Source organism: Phasianus colchicus, chromosome 4 (genome assembly GCF_987193195.1).
Source record: "Phasianus colchicus chromosome 4, bPhaCol1.hap1.1, whole genome shotgun sequence".
NCBI classification, from domain to species: domain Eukaryota; kingdom Metazoa; phylum Chordata; class Aves; order Galliformes; family Phasianidae; genus Phasianus; species Phasianus colchicus.
In genome coordinates this window covers 70,917,841-70,931,503 of record NC_143439.1, presented here as the reverse complement: position 1 = coordinate 70,931,503, position 13,663 = coordinate 70,917,841, and the positions used below count along the sequence as shown (strand labels likewise).

Below are 13,663 nucleotides of genomic sequence, written 5' to 3'. Positions count from 1 at the left end.
TCTGGGCTCTGGGTCTGTGAGGGTCTGATATGCGCCCTGCCCCAGTGGCAAGAGCAAGTGTACTGGGAGGAAGTGTAAGAAGTGAATTGGGACAAGACTACTTAAAAAAAGAGCAACTCCCCTTTTTCTAAAACTCATTCACACTTCATTAGCTCAGACAAAAATATACAGATGTTGGATGAGCCCTGCTAGTACAGATCAAGCCCGTACCAAATGCTCCCTCCCCTCCCCTTTGGACTGCATCCATATAATACTGCAACCCCCCTAAATCAGCAATGCAAACTACTGTTGGTATCTCAGCACTGTTAAAATGTTTCTCAGGGAAGCACTGGCCTGCGCTGCCCTCCCAGAGAGTCACAATGAAGTTTGCTCAGTGTCAGGCTCAAGGTACCACCTTGAGCTGTTCTGCTGTTCAGCTACACGCCAGCGGCAGCATAAAGATTTCAACCATTGCTAAATCTGGTGAGGCTGGTGGGATTTTTGGAGCCAGGACCCTTCCCTCACACCTGATTCCTGGGCAAGCTCCTGGGATCCACCAAGAAGTCCTCGATCTGCTGCAGTCTTCCCACCTCTACCAGAAGGTCCAGGGGGGCTGCATCATTTCGTATGTTGGGATGCTGGTGACATTGACAGGAATGGAGATGACAGCCCATGGGAGTCCGTGCTGCTCCAGGGAGCGTCGGATCATGTACCTGGAAGGGGAAGGAAATATGTATGAAGGAAAGCTAAGACCCAATGGACACTACCTCCATGGGAAAATGTGGATTAAAGTTACTGAATCCACCATCAAATTGGCTCATAAAGCCCAGGCGGCACACACTGATCACTGGGACCACTGCATTAGTTGGGAATGAGACTTGTCCCTTCCCGTGAGATGCAGATCAAATGTTTCTTGGCCAAGGCACCTACCCATCCCTGCCCAGCAGGAAGAGAGCGGGGATGTCGGCCGTCCTCCTGGTGCTGTCCTGGATCATCTCAATGTAGAAGCTGTCATTATCATAGGCATTATCTGCAATGATCACCGCCCGTCCTCCGTGCTCCTGGATCACACGTGTCTTCGACAGGAACGAGCAGCCCCTGGGACAAAGGTGAGAAATCTTTGGCTGGCAGCTGCCTACAAAAGCTTCTGTGTCCTCCAACTGCAGCAGAACTGACGGCGTTGGCAGACAGAAGGGCAGGCGGGATGCGTGTGGGTCTGTGTCCCAGTGTTGGGCCCCTCACTACAAGACAGATGTTGAGGCCCTGGAGTGTGTCCAAAGAAAGGCAGCAGAGCTGTGAGAGGTTTGGAGCACAGCTCTAATGGGGAGCAGCTGTGGGAATTGGGATGGGTCAGCCTGGAGAAGAGGAGTCTCAGGGAAGACCTTACAGCTCTGTATAACTCACTGAAAGGAAGCTGGAGCCAGGGGAGGGTCAGGCTGGATGTTAGGAAACATTTATTCTCCAAAAGAGCAGTCAGGCACTGGCACAGCTGCCCAGGGAGTGATGGAGTCACCATCCCTGGAGGTGTTCCAGAACCACAGAGACGTGGCACTGAGGGATGTGGTCAGTGGGGATGGTGTGGTGGGTTGATGGTTGAACTTGATGCCTCGTCTTTTCCAGCCTTAATGCCAAAGCTTCTCCATGAGATGATGCACATAACAGGGCACCATGACTCAAAAAACTCAAACTCTGGACAAATAGAAAATAAACAGACACGTACCCTCGCTCCACCAAGGCGATCTGGTCCTGGATGAAGACACCATTGTTCAGCTCTCCGCAGGCTTCGGGGGGATCTGCTGGGACCAGGTGGATCTGGTCGTACCTTGTGTTCTCCAAGGATGAAACAAACAGGGGTGAGTGGGATCTGGAGCTCAGAAGCACGGCCACTGCTATCCCCAACCCCGCTCATCCCCACTGGGGCCTCCAGCACACGCAAAGGGAAGGCTTGTGGAAAAGCAATCAGCTCCATTTTTAATAGATGGTTTTAAGGCCATGCGGTGGAGAAACAGAAGGAAGGGGAAGCTGAAGTTAGTGCTTCATACTTACAAACACCCCACCAAAATCCTTGGCCGGCGTGGCAGTGAAGATGTAGCGGATGTCTCCAGGGCTCAGCACTTGGAAATAGAGGTACTCATGGATACGTAAACCTGCGTGGAGAAGGGGAGGGAGGGAAATGGGAAACTTCTGAAAATAAATGGGAAATAGCCCACGGGGACAGGGAGCACGGAGGAGAAATGCACCCACATTTGTACGCGTAGAAAGAAAATGCACTCAGATCGCGATGTATGGAAGGTAAATGCACCCAGGTGAGGGTGCACAAAGGGGAAATGCAATCAGGCCAGGGTGCACCAAGGCAAAATGCACCCGGATTGGGGTGCAGAGAGGGCAAATGCAGCCAGGCCGGGCTGCAGTGGGGGGAAATACAACCAGACTGAGGTGCAGAAAGGGGAAAAAAGGGGACGATTAGGCCACGGAGCACCGAGGGGAAGCGCTATCGGGCCTGGGTGCGCTGGGGGGAAACGCAGCCAGACTGGGGAGCACCGAGGGACAATGCAACCGGATCGGGGTACGGGGGTCGCCGGAGGGCTGGGGGCCGGCACTCACCGCGACCCGGGCAGGAGCAGAGGCAGAGACAGAGCCATAGCGAGCGGCGGAGCATGGCTGCGCCCGGCAGCGCCGCCGCCCCGCCCCATACCGCGCCCATTGGCGCCGCTGCTCCGAGCGCGCTTTCCTATTGGTTGGCGTTGCTGTCAATCTTCTGAGGGACGCCGGGAGCTCCGATCCTGTCACCTCGCTTCGACGCAGCGGTTGGCGTCCGTCTCTGTGGTCGTTCGGGGAAAGAAGGGCGCCTCGCTGCGGCCGCTCTGTCCGCCTGTATTATAGAGCGCGACCGGAAGTTGTCTCCTAGCAACGCGCGCTTCCCCTCCCGCCCTCAGGGAAGCTTCTGGGCGGCGCGGTGCATTGTGGGTACGCGCCTGGCTCAGCAGCGGGAGCGGCAGAAAGGAGCGCCGCCGAGATGATGGTGAGCGCCATCCTCCGCCATCCGTCCCGCTGCCGTGCTGTGCTGCTGGGCGTCTGCCCGCTCAGCCTCCGTCGGTTTGTGGGCGGGGTTGTGGCGGTGCCGATGCGTTCGGCTCGGCGGGATGGCCGGGGATTGGGGGGTGATGGAGGTGGCGGGCCTGGGTTTGGGCCTAGGTCTAGGTCTGGGCCTGGGTTTGGGCCTAGGTTTAAGTCTGGGTCTGGGTCTGAGTTTGGGCTTGGTTTGACCTGGGCCAGGGCTGTGTGAGGGAACAGGCCCGGGGGTCCCAGCCTGGAGGGCAGCGGTGCGTGCTGGGAGCTGTAGTCCGGGAACAGAGGGTGGAGGTCTCTCATTGTGCCTGCTCTGAGCCCCCCGCAGTGAGTGCTGCTGGGGAGCAGGCGGGGCGCAGGGGTGTGGAAAGACCCGGCGTGTTTCCTTTCATGAGATGTTTTCGGGGTGTAGTTGGTGGTGATGCTCACACCCCTTTTCAGCTCACCCCAGGCCCACGGCAGCACTCTTCAGTGCAGCAGTCGTTGTTCAGTGCTGTGTATTATTTCCCTGTGCCTGCATGCAGTTACTTAAATCTGGGTACCTAACAAAACCGTGCAGTGCTTGAACATAAAGCTTTGCCTGCAGGGCGTGCCTGGTCATTTTAATGCAAAGGGCAGATGCTCTCCTGGAGCACAGAAGCTTTTGCTGTAGCCTTTGTTATTTTATAGCCCCTACCTGTATGCTTGAGCTGACTCCACCACAGTTTGCTGTCAGCCAGCTGTAACCACTTTGACAGTGTTCACCTACCATGTGCTCAATGTGAGCGCATTTTTCAGCATCTGTGGTGATGTGTAGATTGTGGCTTGAGGTCTGACGGGGAGAGGGCTGTTGTGGCTGTTCTGCTGAACAGGTCTGTCCTTTCCAGTCTGGTGCTGAAATTGGGATTTCACAGGGCTGTGCTGTAGGGAAGGAAGCTTTAGTGATAGGACAAGGGGGAATAGTTTTAAATTGAGACAGAGGAGGTTTAGGTTGGATATTAGGAGGAAGTTTTTCATACAGAGGGTGGTGACGCACTGGAACAGGTTGCCCAAGGAGGTTGTGGATGCCCCATCCCTGGAGGCATTCAAGGCCAGGTTGGATGTGGCTCTGGGCAGCCTGGTCTGCTGTTTGGTGACCCTGCACACAGCAGGGGGCTGAAACTAGATGAGCATTGTGGTCCTTTTCTACCCAGCCCATTCTATGATTCTGTGATTCCAAGCTTAGTTGGTTTGTGGACAGTAACAGTATGATCCTGGGGTGTGTGTTAGTGCCACTTGAGTGAATTTCAGTTATGCTCTGGAAGCATGTGACACCCTGCCTTGATGTGGTGGAGGCAAAGTGGGCTGTGTGGGTAGTATCTGCTAAGCACAGGGACTTAAGAAGGATGCAGGTTTTATTCCTGGTCTTTTAGTGCAATGTGAAGTTGCTGGGCTGCTTGTTAAGATTGGAGTAACATCTCTGCTCTGGGTTCTCTCCTCAGCCAACACCAGTTATCCTGCTGAAGGAGGGCACTGACACCTCACAGGGGATTCCCCAGCTCGTCAGCAACATCAATGCCTGCCAGGTGATCGCCGAGGCTGTACGCACCACCCTGGGACCTCGGGGCATGGACAAACTCATTGTGGATGACAGGGGTGAGCATTGCACAGCAGCCTCTCTTCAACAAGGCTGGGAAAAACCTGTTAGGTGTTGGGATTGTGTGTTTCAAGATGGTAAGGACTTTGTTTGGGGCTTAGCTTCTTTTCTGAATTGCTTCTAGGCAAAGCCACAATCTCTAATGATGGTGCCACCATCCTGAAGCTCCTCGATGTTGTCCATCCGGCTGCAAAGACATTGGTGGACATTGCCAAATCTCAGGATGCAGAGGTAGGAGGGTTAACCCGGACAGGATGCAGCAGCACAGTGGCAGCTGTGTGTTCTTTGTGTTAAGGAGTCAGACTCACCTGTGGTGTGGTGCTATTTATCCTGGTTTCTTTATTGCTACCATCTCTTCTGTGATAACTTTAAAACGCTTGACTGAGTTTTCAGCCAGATTTGGTAGAAGGGTTTAGAGATTTTACGAATGCAAAATGTCATGAACAAAGGTGGCTGGGAGATGGGAGACCTCACTGTACCCTCAAACAGCGTGCAGTCTGAACCCAGCCTGTTCTTAATCACTGAAAGAACAGTGAAAGAGCCAGCCACAGTTCTGTAAGCAAAGAGTTATGAAATCTGTTTTCCTCTGGAAGCCTCTGCACTACGTAGGTGACACAGTGTTCTATCTGTGCAGGTTGGTGATGGCACAACGTCTGTAACTCTGCTTGCTGCTGAGTTCCTGAAACAGGTGAAGCCCTACGTGGAGGAAGGCCTTCATCCTCAGATCATCATCCGTGCCTTCCGCACAGCCACACAGCTGGTAAGGCAGCACTGGTGTGTGCAGGATGGGGAAGCTCTGCTTGGTCTTCTTTTTCTGTTTTCCCGTTTTCCATTTTTTTTTTCCCTTCTCACTGGGTTAGAAGGCTTTTAAACATGCAAGAATCACAGTAAAGTCCCACCAGATTTTGTTAAAAGTTGTTTTTCTATGGTGTAAAAAGGAGGAAACTACTCTGGAGCACTTCTCCTATGAAGAAAAGTTGAGGGAACTGGGCTTGTTTAGCTTGGAGAAGAGAAGGCTCTGGGGGAATCTCATTGTGGCCTTCCAGTACTTGAAGAGAGCATATAAACAGGAGGGGGAACAGCTGTTTACGAGGGTGGATAGTGATAGGACAAGGGGAATGGTTTTAAACTGAGACAGGGGAGGTGTACGTTAGATATTAGGAGGAAGTTTTTCACCCAGAGGGTGGTGAAGCACTGGAACAGGTTGCCCAAGGAGGTTGTGGATGCCCTATCCCTGGAGGCATTCAAGGCCAGGCTGGATGTGGCTCTGGGCAGCCTGGTCTGCTGGTTGGTGGCCCTGCACACAGCAAGGGGATTGAAACCAGGTGATCATTGTGGTGCATTTCAACCCAGGCTGTTCTACGATTCTGTGATTCATTTAGCATGGAATCGTTAAAGCAGGAAGTATTACAGCAGTTGGAATCTGAGCGATTTTTGCTTGGATTGTGTCTGAGGTTGCAGGTAAATATGCTTGAACTTTACGTGCCGCTTCTGGGTGACTCTTAAAATTGCTGTAGTGGAAGGGATGAAATAGCTCAAACACTTGAAACTGCAGTGATGTTGAAGGAGGGAACGAAAGATAGCATAAAATACAAAAAGGAGTTGGAGATCTGATCAACTGACAAGCATGAATCATTAATCCAGCTGTTGGTTTGTGTTTTACCAGGCTGTAAACAAGATCAAAGACATTGCTGTTTCGGTGAAGAAGGAAGATAAAGAGTAAGTTTCCTTTATGGATAACCTGGTTGTGCCTTTCTGCCGTCTGCTGTCTGAGGCTCAAGGTTGGGATGAGCAGCTCTGGCCCCACGGTGGAGTTGGCTGTTGGAATTTCCTGCTCCTCTGGGAAAGATGCTGTGCTCTTCCTTGGGCTGCCACTGCAGCCAGGGATGTAGGCCAGTGTTTCCACGTGCATGTAGGGGAAGCTAAGGACTGAAATAAGTGGCCTGATTTCTTTTTTCAGGTGATAATGGAGATGTGGCTTTTGCTGAAATCGGTGTTAAATGCTCAATGCTTCTCCGAAAATCATATCAGTATTCAGGTGTTGAATAACTGCAGTTCAAGCTATTCATGTTATTGAAATGATTATTCAGATTAAGTTTTAAGCTCTATGTCCTACTTGATTAGACCATAACTAACACCTCCATTAAAATTTCAAGATCAGGCCTTTTGTTTTTCTCCCATTGCAGTGAGCAGAGGAGCCTGCTGGAGAAGTGTGCAGCCACAGCCCTGAGCTCTAAGCTGATCTCCCAGAGCAAGGAGTTTTTTTCCAAGATGGTTGTGGATGCTGTCATGATGTTGGATGACTTGCTGCAGCTCAAAATGATTGGAATAAAGAAGGTGCAAGGAGGTGCTCTGGAAGTAAGTTCTGCTGGGACCTGGGATAGGAGGCAGTGATTACAGCTCCTTTCACGTGACACTGGCATAAATGCAGCCTGATAACAACACCTGTTGGGGAGTTACCAAAGCAAAACACTCTTACCTCTTTACCTCCACAGCATAAATCATTGGTGATCCAAACACCATTTATATGTTTCCAAGGGTGGATTAGTGATAGGACAAGGGGGAATGGTCTTAAACTGAGACAGGGGAAGTTTAGGTTGGATATTAGGAGGAAGTTTTTCACACAGAGGGTGGTGATGCACTGGAACAGGTTGCCCAAGGAGGTTGTGGATGCCCCATCCCTGCAGGCATTCAAGGCCAGGCTGGATGTGGCTCTGGGCAGCCTGGTCTGCTGGTTGGTGACCCTGTGCATAGCAGGGGGTTGAAACTGGATGAACATTGTGGTCCTTTTCAACCCAGGCCATTCTATGATTCTATCTTTGCAAAAAAAAAAAAAAAAAAAAAAGTATTTTTTGTGACAGTCAGAAAACTGTACAGTTCCACTTGTATGCACAAGCACCGGGGTGGGAAAAAATGCAAAGAGAATTCTGGGAAGGAGCTGTTCTAGTGGTGGGCAGGGCAAGTTGTCTCTGCTTCAAAGCACAGTGCTGGAATATCTAACATGTGCAGGTCGGAAGCTGATCTGGGGCTGTGGGAGAGCCTGGTGTGTGATGCTCTCTCCCCCCTGTATCCTATGTAGGTTTGGCCTCTTGTTTGTTCACTTCAGGGGGCAGCATTGGGCAAGGTTGTCCTGCTGCAGAGCTTGTGAAAGCAAACCAGGGCACTCACACATGGAAAAACATCCTCAAGTGCAGGGCTGTGAATGAGAAGTATCTGTCTTCAAAGGACAGAAATGGGAAAGACATCAGAGAGAGAACAGATTGCTCTTTCCCTTGATCTTGAGATTGTGAATAGCATCTTTTTCTATGGTGTCTTGAGGGATAGAAAGGTGATGATAGAAGCTGGTTTTGTGAACAGAGAGAAAATATTTGCTGCTTATTTGCTTCAAAAGTGGGTTAATCAAAGGAGGCAGCTGTTGGTGGAAGCTTTGTAAATCAGGACTCTGTAGCAGGGAGTTTCCTTTGGGAGTTATTAACCCTGCTGAGAAAACCCTAGGAGGCTGAGCCTGACGAATATCCCTCTCTTCAAGGATTCCCAGCTGGTGGCCGGAGTTGCCTTTAAGAAGACATTTTCTTATGCTGGGTTTGAAATGCAGCCTAAGAAGTATCAGTCTCCCAAAATTGCCTTGCTGAATGTGGAGCTGGAGCTCAAAGCTGAGAAGGACAACGCTGAGGTCCGAGTAAACACAGTGGAGGTAAGAGCTGAAATGGGAGCCTGTCCCCCTCCTGGGTGTCTGCTGGGCTGTCAGGGAGCTTGGCACCCTGTGATTGCCATGTGCACATCTTCCCTCCTGGAGATACCTGGTGTGTTATGCTGTCTGTTCTGGGGGAAGAGTATGAATATTGCTACCTTTTACTCGGATCACCCAGCCCCTCTGTATCCTTGATTCTGCTGCTAGAAGCACGTGAACAGGTGTGGTTCTTTGTCATAAAATACAGTGACCTCTGAGAAAGCAGTTGGCTGCCGTGGATGGCTGCGTGGAGCAGTGTTACTGCTGCCTTTGCTTTAGAAGAGCTCTCCCTTGGCTGGTGCTGTGGGGTGGCATTTGCAGTCCTGTTACAAATCCTATGTAATGTGTGTTTGTTTTTTCTCATGCCTGCTAGGATTACCAGGCCATCGTGGATGCTGAATGGAACATCCTGTATGACAAACTAGACAAAATCCATAAGTCTGGAGCCAAAGTTGTCCTGTCCAAGCTGCCTATTGGTGATGTAGCCACCCAGTATTTTGCAGATAGAGACATGTTTTGTGCTGGCCGTGTCCCAGAGGAAGATCTCAAGAGAACTATGATGGTGAGCTGCCTTGTTTTGGCATAAAGACTTTAGACTTAGCTTGAATGGTGCCAGGCTGGTCAGGCCTCTCCCAAAACAAAACAGCCATCAGTTAATGAACGCACTGTTCCTTACAAGGATGTAAAATGAAAAGAACACTGATTTTTTAAATTATTTCTATTTTTTTCCCTAATGATTACGATGTAGAACTGCAGCATACTGACAAAACTATTTCTTGGTGGAATGAATAACTGCAGGCTGATTGCACCTATGCTGCCTTTTTTCCTTTGGTGCTGAAATGTATGGGAGTCTATATGTTGTATGCTGGTAGAAGTTTATTTTCCCTGCTCCTTGTCTGTTCTGCTGGCATTGATTTTCCTTAAGCCACCTTTTTGTAGCTGCTGGACTCTGGAGCCTGTGAGTCAGCTTTTAGTAGTATCATCATCATCTTTTGCTGTCGAGGATTACTTCTGTTGCTGGTAGCCTGCCTAGTTGCACAATGAGAGGAAAGTAGAAGGTGTTTTTTTTTCTGAATCTATCCTGCAGGGTGGTTTTGCATCAGCTAAAAGCTGGGCTGCCTTGAAAGAGTGAGAGCCTGCTGGGCAGATTTGTCTCATTTGTCAACACTGGTCATGCCACATTTTATCTTCTTCCCCTGCAGGCCTGCGGCGGTTCCATTCAGACTAGTGTGAATGCCCTGTCAGATGATGTGCTGGGCCGGTGTGAACTCTTCGAGGAGATTCAGATTGGAGGAGACAGGTAAAAAGTGCCAGCAGGGAGTCCGCAGTCCTGTGAGAGCACTGGTGATACTGGTTTGGAAAGTTGGGGTATGAGCATTAGCAGCTTTGAGCATCTCTCAGGATGACGGTGCAAAAACAAAGATTGCATCATTAATTCTTTTCATGAGCCTGAGGAATAAGCTTTCGTTTAAGTCTTACCTCTTTTAGATGCATTTATGTTTCTTTATTCCTCTAGTACCCTATAGAAGGCTTAGTGGTATTTTCATTCATAACTCTAAAGCAACACCTTTTGGGGTGTTGTATATTGCCTGGCTCAGCTCCAGATCTGTTAGGGTCACTGTGGGGTAGGACAGCTCAGCCATGCATCTGGCTTGGAAGGAATTTCTCTGTCCCCATGTAGTGTTCCAGTGGTGCTCAGCCTGCTTTTCTATTGCCTTAGCCCTTCTTGTGTCGTGCATTGGCAGGTATAACTTCTTCACGGGCTGCCCAAAGGCAAAGACTTGCACGATAATCCTGCGTGGAGGTGCAGAGCAGTTCATGGAAGAGACAGAACGGTCCCTGCACGATGCCATCATGATAGTCAGGAGAGCTATCAAGGTAAGGGCCAGCAGAAGTACTTCCCTGCTGGGGCTGAGCTGGCACCGAGGCTGTTGATCACACCTGGCACAGCTGTAGCTCCTTCCAGCAATGTTTTCACACCTCAGCATTTGGCTGAGGTCTCTCTGGGAGAAACCCAATGCTCTCAGCCTGTGGAGTGGAGCATGCAGACAAGCAGTGTCTAATTGATTAACTCAAGTGCTGTTTCCTGGCTGTGGCAGAATTCTCTCTGCAGCATTGCCATCTGCTTTTCAGGCATGCTTGGTTTTGTCTCCTCTGTTAAAGTGTTGTTACTTAACCGTGCTTGCTGGATTGTGGTGTATTCTGTAAACACCTTCACCAAAAAGGGGAATGGGGTCTTTTGGGAGCGCTGAGCGGGTGTGCAGTGGGAATAGCAGGGCTGATTTAATGTGCCTGTTAGCTTCTCCATCTCATGTGTGCCTGTTCATGCTGCTTGCTGCATCTGTTGGTGACTTCTGGGAGGGGCAGGTGTTGGCAGCTGTCCCCTTGCTGTGGAAGTGGGCAGGTGACAACAAGAGGAAAGCCTGAGGCCCATGTGACTATGCTGTACTTGCAGAGTTGCTGGTCCTACATGATGGCTCTTCTCTACATTTGGGTATTTCTGGGTTGTGCGTAATGTGTGGGGATGATTTTTTTTTTTCTTTAAGCTCAAATGCCCTGAGGGGATGGGAAGAAGCATGTCAAGATTTTTGGAACTGCTTTGCTTTCAGAAAGAACATCCTGATCTCTCTGCTGAAGCAGATAAGGAGGGAAAAAAATAACTAGTAGCAGAACTTGGCTGCTGAGTGCTGCTGCAAATCTCTTCTGTTCTGAATGTTTCAGAACAATGAGGGAAGCTTGTCCAGCATGAGGGAGGCTGAGGTCTGCTAGCACAGCAGTGAACACCATCCCCCTAGCTTGCAGGTGGCAGGGAGGAGCTGCTGGCAGAGGCCACCTGAGGTTTTTGACCTATTTATGAAGCACCCAGCAAAGCTGGCAGGTGCTTCCAGCAGGGATGGCAGCAGCTGGGCAATATGGATTCCCCTTGGCATGATGTATGTGCATTACCCCAAAAAGCTGTAGGCTTTTGGGAAAGGAGGCTTTTCTACTCTTCCCCCTTCCTGCAACAAAGAGTGAGCATGGCCTGTTTTTCTCTTCTCTTCCAGAACGACTCTGTTGTTGCTGGTGGCGGTGCCATAGAGATGGAGCTCTCCAAATACCTCCGTGACTATTCCAGGACCATTCCAGGCAAGCAGCAGCTGCTGATAGGTGCTTATGCTAAAGCCCTTGAGATCATTCCCCGCCAGCTCTGTGACAACGCTGGCTTTGATGCCACCAACATACTGAACAAGCTGCGGGCCAAGCATGCACAGGTAGGTGCAGGGAGAGCCTGCAGAGCTGGTGTCCTTTGGTTGGATTTGTGGTGGGCTCCTGTCCTCCTTCATTAAATGCCGTGGTTTGTTTTCAGATCCAGTGTAGGCTTGAGGCAGGTTTCTATAAAAGGAAGTGATATGTTTTCCCTTTGATCACAGCTGTCGGATGACTTTTTTAGAGCTGGGAGTTCTGATTTGCTATTTAAAAATGCATCGTTTGTCAGGAGGGAGGCTTCTATATTAAACATTGAGGTAATTAGTATAAAAGTTGCCTCTGTGATGTGTTTTCCAGAGGAGCTGCAGACTAAAGGTCCTGAATGCTTGAGATCACTGTCTCTTCATGAAGGTCTCCTTTCCTATGAAGAAAGGTTGAGGGGACTGGGCTTGTTTAGCTTGGAGAAGAGAAGGCTCTGGGGAGACCTCATTGTGGCCTTCCTGTACTTAAAGGGAGCGTATAAACAGGAGGGGGAATGGCTGTTTGTGAGGGTGGATAGCGATAGGACAAGGGGAATGGTTTTAAACTGAGATAGGGAGGGTTTGGGTTAGATATTAGGAGGAAGTTTCTCACACAGAGGGTGGTGAAGCACTGGAACAGGTTGCCCAAGGAGGCTGTGGATGCCCCATCCCTGCAGGCATTCAAGGCCAGGCTGGATGTGGCTCTGGGCAGCCTGGTCTGCTGGTTGGTGACCCTGCACATGGCAGGGGGGTTGAAAATATGTGATCACTGTGGTCCTCTTCAACCCAGGCCATTCTGTGATCCAGTGCTGAGGTGGAAAGCAGTCAAGAAGTCTTCTATGACTTCTTTGTGAAGTGGAGCAAACTTCCCATTTTAAGCACTGTTTTCTAACTACTGATGCTTCACCCCCTCACATGAAGGAAGAAAACTCGGGGAGAATACTGCAAACTGCTCTCTGCCTCTCCTGAAGCATTTGCATGTCTTTGCTTGCCAGTGCACTGCCCTCAGGTCCTGTTGTGCTGTGTAACCAGGCCCTCTTCCCTCCTCTCTCACAGGGAGGCATGTGGTACGGTGTGGATGTGAACAACGAGGACATCGCCGATAACTTTGAGGCCTGTGTGTGGGAGCCGGCCATTGTGCGCATCAACGCGCTGACGGCCGCCTCTGAGGCCGCCTGTCTTATTGTGTCAGTAGATGAGACCATCAAGAACCCTCGCTCCACAGTGGATGCCCCACCTGGTGGTCGGGGCCGGGGTCGGGGCAGACCCCACAATCACTGAGACCCCGCTTCGTGGCACTGTCCTGACAGGGCTTGGCGCTCACCTCCAACGTGCAAATTGGGAAAGAGTTGGTTCCTAGTTTTAATTAAGAGGCCGTTTACCAGATGGTCATTTTGAGGGCTTGCAGGCAATCGCTGGCCTTGTTTAATTAGAGTCAAATCTTGGCGTTGGTAGCGGCAGCCTCCTGTGAGGTGTTGTGGCCCAGCCCTTCCTGCCCAGCACTGATGCCTTTAGGCTCACCTTGTGCTGAGCAGAGCCCTCTCCAAGACTGGTGGGTGTGCCTGGGGTTGGTTGATATTTATATGTTTTTCTGCTGGGGGTTTTGAACCCAGGTTCAAATACAATAAAACAATGGCAGAGTTTTGGTGGCCAGCTTGGCTTCTTTTCTGAGGTAGCAGCTTGCGGTTCGGGTAGCTTGCAAACTGTTCTCTGCTCTGTTTGTAAAACTCATGGTGCTGGGAAACAGGACTGACTCCCAGCTGACTCCCAGTGCATGGCAGTGCTTTAACACAGCTCATCTATCTCTGCATTTATTCATAGAGTCACTGAATCACTCACTTTCAAGTTGGAAAAGACCTCTAAGATTCCCAACCCACCCCCCTGAACCCTCTCACCATGTCCCCAAGTGCCACATCCCCATGGTTCTGGAGCACCTGTATGGACAGTGACCCCCTTGCTCCCTGAGCATCCTGTGCCAGTGCCTGACTGCTTGTTCAGAGAAGAAAAGTTTCCTAATTGTAACCTGAATGTCTCCTGGTACAACTTAACCCCATCGCCTACTGG

General features: G+C 50.4%; 2 protein-coding genes across 2 annotated transcripts; one reads left to right on the top strand and one right to left on the bottom strand.

The window, feature by feature from the left end:
* Positions 1-121: 121 nt before the first annotated feature.
* Positions 122-2,818, bottom strand: PRADC1 (protease associated domain containing 1). The gene is made up of 5 exons (XM_031588130.2): positions 2,584-2,818; positions 2,026-2,126; positions 1,700-1,809; positions 910-1,077; positions 122-692 (listed from the first exon to the last, which is right to left on the bottom strand). The coding sequence occupies exons 1-5, from the start codon at positions 2,681-2,683 to the stop codon at positions 572-574; spliced, it is 600 nt and encodes a 199-aa protein (XP_031443990.2). The 5' UTR covers positions 2,684-2,818; the 3' UTR covers positions 122-571.
* Positions 2,819-2,853: 35 nt separating this feature from the next.
* On the top strand, positions 2,854-13,242 carry CCT7 (chaperonin containing TCP1 subunit 7). The gene is made up of 12 exons (XM_031588128.2): positions 2,854-3,001; positions 4,509-4,662; positions 4,788-4,894; positions 5,298-5,423; positions 6,330-6,382; positions 6,850-7,021; positions 8,193-8,357; positions 8,767-8,955; positions 9,596-9,693; positions 10,139-10,271; positions 11,438-11,644; positions 12,656-13,242. The coding sequence occupies exons 1-12, from the start codon at positions 2,996-2,998 to the stop codon at positions 12,878-12,880; spliced, it is 1,635 nt and encodes a 544-aa protein (XP_031443988.1). The 5' UTR covers positions 2,854-2,995; the 3' UTR covers positions 12,881-13,242.
* The last annotated feature ends 421 nt before the right edge of the window (positions 13,243-13,663 follow it).

Excerpts from the sequence above, each read along its gene's own strand:
- PRADC1 (XM_031588130.2), bottom strand. The coding sequence starts at position 2,683 with ATGGGCGCGGTATGGGGCGGGGCGGCGGCGCTGCCGGGCGCAGCCATG. Across the intron at positions 1,078-1,699 it reads ATCGCCTTGGTGGAGCGAGG|GGGCTGCTCGTTCCTGTCGA; the intron begins GTACGTGTCTGT and ends CCTTTGTCCCAG. Across the intron at positions 693-909 it reads TTCCTGCTGGGCAGGGATGG|GTACATGATCCGACGCTCCC; the intron begins GTAGGTGCCTTG and ends TTCCCCTTCCAG.
- CCT7 (XM_031588128.2), top strand. Across the intron at positions 6,383-6,849 it reads GTGAAGAAGGAAGATAAAGA|TGAGCAGAGGAGCCTGCTGG; the intron begins GTAAGTTTCCTT and ends CTCCCATTGCAG. Across the intron at positions 10,272-11,437 it reads TAGTCAGGAGAGCTATCAAG|AACGACTCTGTTGTTGCTGG; the intron begins GTAAGGGCCAGC and ends CTTCTCTTCCAG.